Consider the following 9,802-nt stretch of genomic DNA (forward strand, 5'->3'; position numbering starts at 1 on the left):
TGTTCTCCAGTTCCTGAGTGTTTTCTTCTGCCTCTTGAGATCTGCTGTTGTACATCTCCATTGTGTCTTTCATCTCTTGTGTTGTGCCTTTCATTTCCATAGATTCTGCCCGTTGTTTTTCCGAACTTTCAATTTCTACCTTATGTATGCCCAGTGTTTTCATTATATGCTTCATCTCTTTTGCCATATCTTCCCTAAAGTTTTTGAATTGATTTAGCATTAATTGTTTAAATTCCTGTATCTCAGTTGAAGTGTAGGTTTGTTCCACTGACTGGGCTGTAACTTCATTTTTCCTAAAGCAGGCTGTAGTTTTCTGCCATCTAGGCATCTGGTTTCCTTGGTTACCCCAATCAGGTTTTCCCAGACCAGAATGGGCTCAGGTCTTGGAAGGAGGCAATAGTATCCAGTTTCCCTGAGGGTGTCTTAGAAGATTGATACACCCTGTGAGGCCTCAAATCACTGTGCTTTTCTGCCCAGCAGTTGACACCTGTCACTGCTGAATGGTGTAAGGAGGTGTGGCCCATAGCTGTTTCCCCCAGGCTCTGGGGTCTGGTTCTGAATGGAAGGCAGGTGGTAGAGCTTGGCACCACCTTTCTCCTCTTAGGGAAGATACAACCCCTAGGAAGAGGTCATTAGCATTTGAATAGTCTTCTGACTGCTATCTCCACCCTTGTCTGGGTCAGAGCACTGGGAACCAAAAATGACTGAGGCTTTCTCCACTGAGCTGAAAAAGGGACAGAAAGCCCCCTTTCATGGCTGGTCTGCAGCCCCCCTCAGTTTCACCTGTCAGCCAGAGATAGCACCAGGTCCTCTGGGCTTCTCCTCCCTTCCAGAGAGGTCCTCTGGCTCTTCAAGGTCAGTCATCACCAAAAGCCTCTGTCTGCTTGTTGGGGATTCATAGCTTGTATTGAGGAGTCCATGTTTGCTAATTAAAACCCCAGTTGGAGCTCAACTGAGCTATATTCACTTGCTTGGAGAGTGCTGCTCTCTGGCATTGTGAGGCTTTGCAGTTTGGGCTGTTGGGGGCGGGGCTCCCAGCTCGAGTCTGCAGTTTTTACTTACAAATTTTATGCTGCGATCTTGGGCATTTCTCCTAATTCAGGTTGGTGTATGATGAGTGGACGGTCACATTTTCCCCCCGCAGTTACTCCAGATTATTTACTAGTTGTTCCTTGTTGTTTATTAGTTGTTCCAGGGGGACTAACTGGCTTTCACTCCTCTCTATGCTGCCATCTTCTTCCTGGGGTCTCTCCCTCATTTTTGAAGGACAGTTTTGCCAGAAAAAATTCTTGGTGGGCAGTTTTCCTCTTTCAGTATCTTTTTTTTTTTTATAGAAAAAAATGCAAACATCACCTTTATTGTTAATAACTACATTTGGTTCTGTAAACAAAGTTGGCAAAAAATTCTTAAGAATTTTTATACATATTTATAAAAATTTCAAGAATATGATCCTTATGATTTCTGAAAAGTATAAATTGTTTGAAGACTAAAAGCCAGCAAATGTAGAAGTAGAAGGAGAAGAAAAAAACATTGACAACAGATCATTTGAATTTTCTTCTCCCCCAATATCTATAGCATCACACATGCCACTGTTTTCAGAATAGCTCTTGAAGCCCAAATAATTCTGATTTTTCTTCACTAGTCTGAATAAGTCCAGTAAAGACTGTACTGGTGAACTACAAATTCTGTTTTCTTCTTGTGTAGTAAGAAACTCATTTCTTTTCTTTTTTGATTCCACATTTGGTTCCAGATTTTCTTTTTTATTTCTTCCAAATAATATTTTCACTTTTCGATGGATTTTACCAGAAGGTAAACATTCCACATTCTTGGTATCACAATCATTTGGTTCAACGAGAGGGTTATGGGATGGAGTGTTTGCCTGAATCGTTAGGTGCTCTTGTGAACTATGTATTGCTAGGAGACCAGAATCACGACCAAATGTTGAATTAAGGTCCTTTTCCTTCAGATCCTTTGCTGGAAAAGCACAGTATCGACTTTTGTTTCAGTTGAGATGCACTATTATTCTTATTGAAATTACAAAAGTGTATAGATGCCTGTAGCCCACATGGACAATCATCCACCCTTAGTTCTTCTAAATAACTTTCATTTATAATGCATTTATGTTCAGAAACATCAAGAATGCATCCTTGTTTATTTTTACGGGAAGGTAGCTGCATAAATTCTGGTTTGTGTCATTTTCAGTTGGATTTAACATGGAATATTTGTTAGTCTTTTTCTTATCAAGTCTTCTCAGTTCACTTGAAGGGCAGGAGATAGGTTCTGAAATAAACGTAAATTTCTGTTCAGGTTCCTGGATTTCTTTACACAGGAAATTTTGCTTGATCATCTGCCCAGCTTTATTCTCCCTGAAGTCCTTCTGAGAAACATATTGCAGTTCTAGGTGTTCTCTTGGTTTAGTCTTTGCAGTAACAGGAGAAAGGGAGCTAACACTGTATTTTATTCTTTTCTTTTTAGGCGTGTCCCTTTCATATTCCACAAAATCAAAAACTAACTTAGATACAATATTATCAACAACTTGATACTGGTTACTCTGTGCAAAGTTTCTGTGCTGCTCACTTAGAAGATGAGTTTCGAGATCTTCATATTTCTGCAAGCAACATTCACAATATCCTTTTTTTTTCTTCTCTTTCAAATGGAGTTGAACTGGGGTTCCACCATATTTATCACCATCTGTTTGGATTCTTAGTTTAACCTGAGTTTGCTTTTGGATGAAAGATGGTTTATCCGCATCAAATGGACTACAGGGCTTCTGAATAGAATAATTTATAAAAGGCATGTTGGTCAACTGAAGATAAAATGGCCTATATAGTTGACTCATATCTTCCACCTTTACAAAAGGCTTTTTCAGTCTACCTGTTCTTGTTTTCTGTGTACCAGCTCTTTTTGCCACATCTCTTACAGAAGTGCTTGATTTCTTGAGTAAATGCAATTCTTTTTTCTTTTATTCAATGTAGTATCTGATGTCAATATGAAGAATTTTTACTCCCCATGATAAGGCATTTGATAATATACTATTTGAAGGAATAAACTCATGGTCCTTGATAGCTTTTTCAGCTAATAATTTTCCTCTGCTTAAACACACTGAGTCTGGAGACTTAAATGAACTTCCATCATGGCTGGGATGAGGTGAAGTGGTTTCTGCAGTATACACAGATTCTGGACTTGGTATAGGAGAAATTCTACCCAAGGACTGTGCAAATTTAGCTTCCTTTTTATTTGAAATAAGATAACTGATATCTCTGCTCAGAAATTCTTCAACCCGCCCTCCAAGATCTTTAATGTCTTTTTGCAGTCTTTCAGATATTGAGACAGAAGGTATGTCCAGGTAAAATACTTTTCCCCAAAGTGGCTTATATTTGGATTTTTCTGGTTTGTTATTATCGGTTTTTAGAGATTTCAAAGATGTTCTGCTTTTTTCATTTTTGACTTGGATTCCACCCTGGAAATGTCCTTTGCTATGAATCCTCATGGCTCCGGAGTTCATGGCAGCCGCCTGGCACCTACATACTGGGCCTCTTCCAGTATCTTAAATATGTCATACCACTGCCTTCTCATCACCATGGTTTCTGATGAGAAATTGGCACTTAGTCTTATTGTGGTTCCCTTGTATGTGATGAATCACTTTTGTCTTGCTGCTTTCAGGATTCTCTGTCTTTGGCATTTGACATTCTGATTAGTATGTGTCTTGGAGTAGGTCTATTAGAATTTCTTCTGTTTGGAGTACATGTACTTTTTGGACATGTATATTTTTGTCTTTCACAAGTGTTGGGAAATGTTTGGCTCTTCTTTCCTCAAATATTCTTTCTGTACCCTTTCCCTTTTATTCTCCTTCTGGGACACCCATGACATGCATGTTTGTGCTCTTTGTGCTATTAGTCAAATCCCTAAGACTCTGCTCATTTTTTTCCCATTATTTTCTTCATCTATTCTTCTGTCTGTTAAATTTCAATTGTAGTATCTTCTAGTTCACTTATTCTTTCTTCTGTCTGTTCAAAGCTGCTGTTGTATGCATTTAGTGTATTTTTAATCTCTTCTATTGTGCCTTTCATTCCTTTAATTTCTGTTTTTTCTTTTTGTACCCAGTGCCCTCTTAATATCCTTTATCTCTTTAGCTTTATTTTCCTTTATCTCCCTGAATTGATTTAGGAATTTTTTTTGAATATCTTTGATTAGTTGTTCCAAATTCTGTGTCTCCTCTGAAGTTTTAATTTGTTCCTTTGACTGGGCCATATCTTCCTGTTTCTTAATATGGCTTGTAAATTTTTGATGATGTCTAGCCATCTGATTGTCTTGATGAGTTTACCCTGAAGGTCAGTTTCTCTCTCTTACCTAGGATTTTATTGTTGATTGGCTTTGTGTTAAGGTTCTTCTTTGACATTTGGTTCAATTTATTATAGAACTGGCCATGTTTAACTGGTCAGATTTTCTCAGCCTTTCGTCTGATTCTTGTCCTGGGTATGTGGTACAATTTTAAGATTGCAGTATGTGTGCAATTGTTTCACCTCCCAGAGAAAGCTTCTTTTCCTCTGTTCCTTCTGTAATCTTGATCTGTTCTGTATCTATTTGTTTTGCTTTCTTTTTTCCTCTCCTTTCATTGCTTCTAGCTGCTTTTGCCTGGAGGGCAAATACTGGGAGGAGGGTCACCCCAGATAGGACTTTCCTAAGTCAGTATTTCCTAGCCGAAATAGGACCAGAGACCCATGAAGAGGGTACAGATCACTCCAAAGAGCCCTAGGGAGAGGGTATGGAAAGACGCTAAAAAGTCTTTTTGATAGCTCCCCAAAACTTTGCTTTCTAGTCTTGTCCAGCAGATGGCACTCTTCAGCAAAGTGTTCACTGCAGCCTTAAGTAGGTACTGTGTCTTTAAACCTCCACTGGCACCACCCTTGTTGGGGGCAGTGTTGAAACTGTACCCATGGCAGCCCTGCCTGGGGTGGGCTAAAATAGTGGCTCAGAGCTGGGACCCAGCAATCCAAATTTACAGATCCAAAAGCTATGATCAGTGCTTGTCTGTTCCCCCACCCCCATCCTGTTCTTGGGAAAGAGGGCTTCCATGTCCCTCTCCATGTGCTGCAGCTAGCCAGGGATTGGACTCTGATGCAGTCCACCTTACAAGTGTGGTAGGCACCAGCAGGCACTGAAGTTCTTTAGTTACTCCTTCATTGCAGTTTCTCAGCCTCTTTGTTCTGCTCTTCCCTGGATGCTGTACAGTGCTCCCCTGGCCTCTGGGTCACCAGAACAGTTGCTTTAGACAGTTCCTGCATGTCCACTATATGTTTTCTGGAGTCGTCCTGGAGCTCCCTACTCTGCCATTTTACCCAGAAGTCCCCCCAACCTAAATGTTTTTGTTACCTCCTGTTTGGCACTAAGACATTTGAGGGCAAGGAACTTTTCTTTTCTTTGTGTATACCCCTCTGTGCCAGTTTGAAACTGTTATGGAACCCAGAAGAGCCATGATCTTTTAACTCAGTCTTATTGAGAGGAACATTTTGACTGAGTGTTTCCATGGGGTGTGGCCCTGCCCATTCAGGGTGGTTCCTTGATTAGTTCTCTGGAGTATTTAAGAGAGAAAACTAAGAGCTAACACAGACCCAGATGCTTGCTGATGCTTAGAGATGCTTGGAGATGTAGTCGGAAGGACGTTTGGAGATGCTAAGCTAAGAGGTGAAGCCCAGAGGCTGCCTTCCCAGCTGATAGAGTTGTTCCAGATACCATCAGCCATTTGTCAGTGAAGGTATCATCTTGTTGATGCCTTAGTTTGGACACTTAGAACTGTAAACTTGTAACTTAATAAATCCCCTTCATAAAAGCCAGTCCATTTCTGTTATTTTGCATATCAGCAGAATTAGGAAACCAGAACAGATTTTGGTACCAGAGAATTGGGGTTTTGCTGAGTTTTCAGATACCAAACATGTTGGAATGGCTTCTTAAATGGATTAGGGGAAGATTCTGAAAGAATTGTGAGCAGCTTGATAGAAAAAGCTTAGATAGCTTTGAAGAGATGCTGGTAGAAATATGGACTCTATGGATAGCTCTTATGAGGTCTTTAGCAGAATGGTGAATGTGAAATTGCCAACTGGAAGAAAGGCAATACTTGTTTTAAAGTGGCAAAGAATTTGGCAAAATTGAGTCCTGGTTCAGATGGAAAGAAGAATTTTGAAGCAAAAGCTTGGGATACTTAGCTGAAGACATTTCCAAACTACATGTAGAAGGTGAAGCCTTGGCTTCTCCTTGTAGCTTATAGTAAAATGTGAGAAGGAAAGAGAGAAGCTGAGAACTGAACTTGTGTGTACAAAGAAACCAGAAACTGATGGTCTGGAAAACTCTGGGTTTCCAGAAAGTGAAACCCTAGAGGCTACAGCCCCATGTGAGGATTTAACAAAACCTGTAATGAGCCAGCCATTTCAGTACATGCCAGGATTGGAAGTGGAGTTATCCAGAAAGGATTTGTGGAAAGTCCTATTGTCTGATGGCTTTGACTCCTGTGTGCTACATGCCAAGCCAACAAATTTTTTTGCAAGATCTGTATAAATGGACCCACTGCGAGTCTGGACTAAAAGGGACATAAAAGGGATAAATTGAAGGAAAGATGATTTCAAAGGCAGAACCATGGAAGCTAAGGTCTGGAGCCAAGAAATCTCAAGCCAAGAGAGTGGACCAACTCGTGCATGTGGAAAGGGTGAGTTTGCCCTGGAGGCAGAGTATGGACCTTCTGCCTCAATGCTCAGGAAGAGTGCTGCCACCGCAGGCCTCAGAGAGGGTAGAGCACATTCCTGGAGATTGGGGAGAACCTGGCCACACCCCGGTCTTCTGAAGGGGTTGAGTGTGTGCCCTGGAGATGGAAGAGAGTCCGGGTGCTACCCTGATGCTTGAGCAGGGTGGGGCTGAGGAGAAGGTGGTCTCCCCAATGTGTGGATATGTTGGAGCACTCGCCCAAGCATTTGGAGAGAAAAGGGCTGCCATGAAGTCTCTTGGAAAGGGTTGGACTCCTGCTCTCTCAAGCCCTGTTCTAGTTTTCTAATGCTTCACTGGAGAAAGGCTAGTGGCATCTGGAAAATCTCTGTTAGCTGGAAAGGCACGTGGCTGGTGTCTGCTTCAAGTTCTGGTTTCAAAATGGCTTTCTCCTGGGACGTTCCTCTCCAGGCCGCAGCTCCTCTTCAAAATGTCACTGTCAGTTGCTCTTGCAGTGTTTGTCCTCTCTTAGCTTCTCTGGAGCAAAAGTCTGCTTTCAATGGCCATCTCCAAAATGTCTCTGTAAGCTGAAACTCCTCTCTCAGCTCCTGTGCGTTCTTCAAAGTGTCCCTCTTGGCTGTAGCAAGCTCTCTCCTTCTGTCTGAGCTTATATAGTGCTCTAGTAAACTAATCAAGGCCAATACTGAATGGGTGGGGCCACACCTCCACGGAAACCATCCAGTCAGAGTCATCACCCACAGTTGGGTGGGTCACATCTCCATGGAAACACTCAAAGAATTACAGTCTAATTAACACTGATACATCTGCCCACACAAGATTGCATCAAAGATAATGGGGTTTTGGGGGGGCATAATACATTTAAACAGGCACAAGCCCCAAGGATAAACATCATTCTATAAATGACTTTCAAACTTTGAAATCTAATGAGATTTGCCCTGTGGGTTTTAGGAACTGTTTTGGCCTTTAAACCCTGTTTTCCTTCCAATTTTTCCCTATGGCAATGGGGAACATTTATCCCATGACTGACCCTCCTTTGTATGTTGGAAGCAGGTAACTTGTTCTGAGTTTCACAGGTCCATACCCAGAGGATAATGTTAGGGCTTTGTACTTACTTATACTGTGATGGAATGAATGTATTTTTGCATTTGGAAAGAACATGTCTTTCTGGGATCCAGGGGGTAGAATGTGCCGGTTTGAAACTGTTATGGGATGCTGAAAAGCCATGATCTTTTCACCCAGTCTTGTTGGATGGAACATTTTGATTGAGTGTTTCCATGGAGGTGTGGCTCCGCCCATTCATGGTGGGTCTTGATTCGTTCACTGGAGTATTTAAGAGAGAAGCTAAGAGTCGACACAGACCCAGATGCTTGTTGATGCTTAGAAATGGTTAGAGATGAAGACAGAAGGACATTTGGAGATGCTAAGCTAAGAGATGAAGCCTGGAGTTTGCCCTGGAGAAGCTGAGAGAGACCCAGAGACATTTTGGAGAAAACCATTTTGAAACACAACCCAGGAGCAAAGGAACAGCAGACGCCAGCCTCATGCCTTCCCAGCTGACAGAGGTGTTTCGGACACCATAGGCCTTTCTTCAGTGAAGGTATCCTCTTGTTGATGCCTTAGTTTTCACACTTTTATGGCCTCGGAACTTTAAATTTGTAGCCAAATAAATCCCCTTTTAAAAAGCCAATCCATTTACGGTATTTTGTATAATGGTAGCTTTAGCAACCAGAATACCCTCTATACTTAAAATTATTCCTTACCTGTAGTAGGTGGCTGATGGATATTTTACTAATGTCTCACTCCCCAATCGGATTGTAACCTCCAACAGTAGAGGACTGTGATAGTTTTTGCTTAACATTTTGTGCTGCAGAATAGGCTGGCACAATTAATATTTTGAGTCAGTGAATGAATGATTTCCCAATGAATAGTTTGTGTCCTCCTTTAGGGTTTTGTTCTCTCTTGAAGCAGAATATATACAGGGTAAGATTAATTCTCTTACTTTAAGGCACCAGGGGAAGAGATGAATAAGAGGCAAACATTACTACTTTGAAGAATCCTAATTTATTTTGAATTTGCCACCATATGATTCTGCCATGTTCATTTTATATTGCTTGGTCCACTTTAGCACAGAGAACACATCCACATTTTGAATTTAAAGGAAACTCCTTAAGGGACTGCAGACATAACCTTGTAAATTTTCAGATTTGAAATCCCAGTACCACTGGTATTTTGGGTTATGTACCAACCATTTAAAACAAAATTCCATAAATTAACTCACACTTCATCAATCTGAAGCTACCATTTATGTGCATTGGATATTTGACTAATTTCTTTTCAAAGTTAAATAAAAATTCAATTACTGTTTTATTTAATATTTAGGAGTACTTCCTACCAATAGACTTTGACAAGGCCTGAAGTTTGAAGCCACATTTTGAATAATGAGAAGAGGAAATATGTAAATTGCATATGATTTTTGTAGCTTCATAAGTGATTTGGAAAAAAGATTGAAAATACTTTCCAATTATAGAGGAATGGTAAATTAATCCATATTGAGTCAATGAAATGCTAAGTTGCCATAAAAATGTTGCTTATGAAAAATGTATGTCAACAATGAAATATTTATGATTGAATATTAAGTATAAAATATTAAGCACAAAAAGCAGATTTTATTATGCAATGCTTACAACTGGACACCATTGTGTATTACAATGAACTTGGGTGGCCAACCATTGTGGTTTGCTTGGGACTAACTTTGATTTCAGTGCTGAAAATCTCTTATTTCAGGAAGCCCCTCAATCCTTGACAAACTCAGGTGATTTATCACCCATTATGAACAAGGATTATAAAAGAACTAGGAAAAATGAGAACAGGTGAAGTCAACCTCCCAATCGGTAAGTGATATTGATTTTTAAGGCTTACTTCCTTTATGTTTATAAGATTGTTTTTGCAAAAAAAAAAAAAAAAAGAGAGAGAGAAAAAGATAATTAAGACCAGAGAACTTATCTTTAACTTAAAGTATATTTTCTTTTGGCAATGTTATTGATTCTGTATTACCAAAGGGATTATTAGGAAGACAGGTGATCAGGGA

At 40.3% G+C, this 9,802-nt stretch overlaps 2 protein-coding genes across 2 annotated transcripts; both read right to left on the minus strand.

Moving 5' to 3' along the window:
* Nucleotides 1-1,486: 1,486 nt before the first annotated feature.
* Nucleotides 1,487-2,970, minus strand: LOC119537469 (protein DBF4 homolog A-like). The gene is given in 3 exon segments (XM_037839933.1): nt 1,487-1,991; nt 1,993-2,176; nt 2,179-2,970. Coding segments are annotated over 3 exon segments (1,350 nt in total). The 5' UTR covers nt 2,840-2,970.
* On the minus strand, nt 2,831-3,618 carry LOC119537470 (protein DBF4 homolog A-like). Its single transcript, XM_037839934.1, has one exon. The coding sequence runs from the start codon at nt 3,503-3,505 to the stop codon at nt 2,963-2,965; it is 543 nt and encodes a 180-aa protein (XP_037695862.1). The 5' UTR covers nt 3,506-3,618; the 3' UTR covers nt 2,831-2,962.
* Between the last annotated feature and the right edge of the window lie 6,184 nt (nt 3,619-9,802).

This window comes from Choloepus didactylus, chromosome 6, assembly GCF_015220235.1.
Source record: "Choloepus didactylus isolate mChoDid1 chromosome 6, mChoDid1.pri, whole genome shotgun sequence".
Lineage (NCBI taxonomy): Eukaryota > Metazoa > Chordata > Mammalia > Pilosa > Megalonychidae > Choloepus > Choloepus didactylus.

Bases quoted from the DNA above. Each gene is read 5' to 3' on its own strand.
- LOC119537470 (XM_037839934.1), bottom strand. From the start codon at position 3,505: ATGAACTCCGGAGCCATGAGGATTCATAGCAAAGGACATTTCCAGGGT.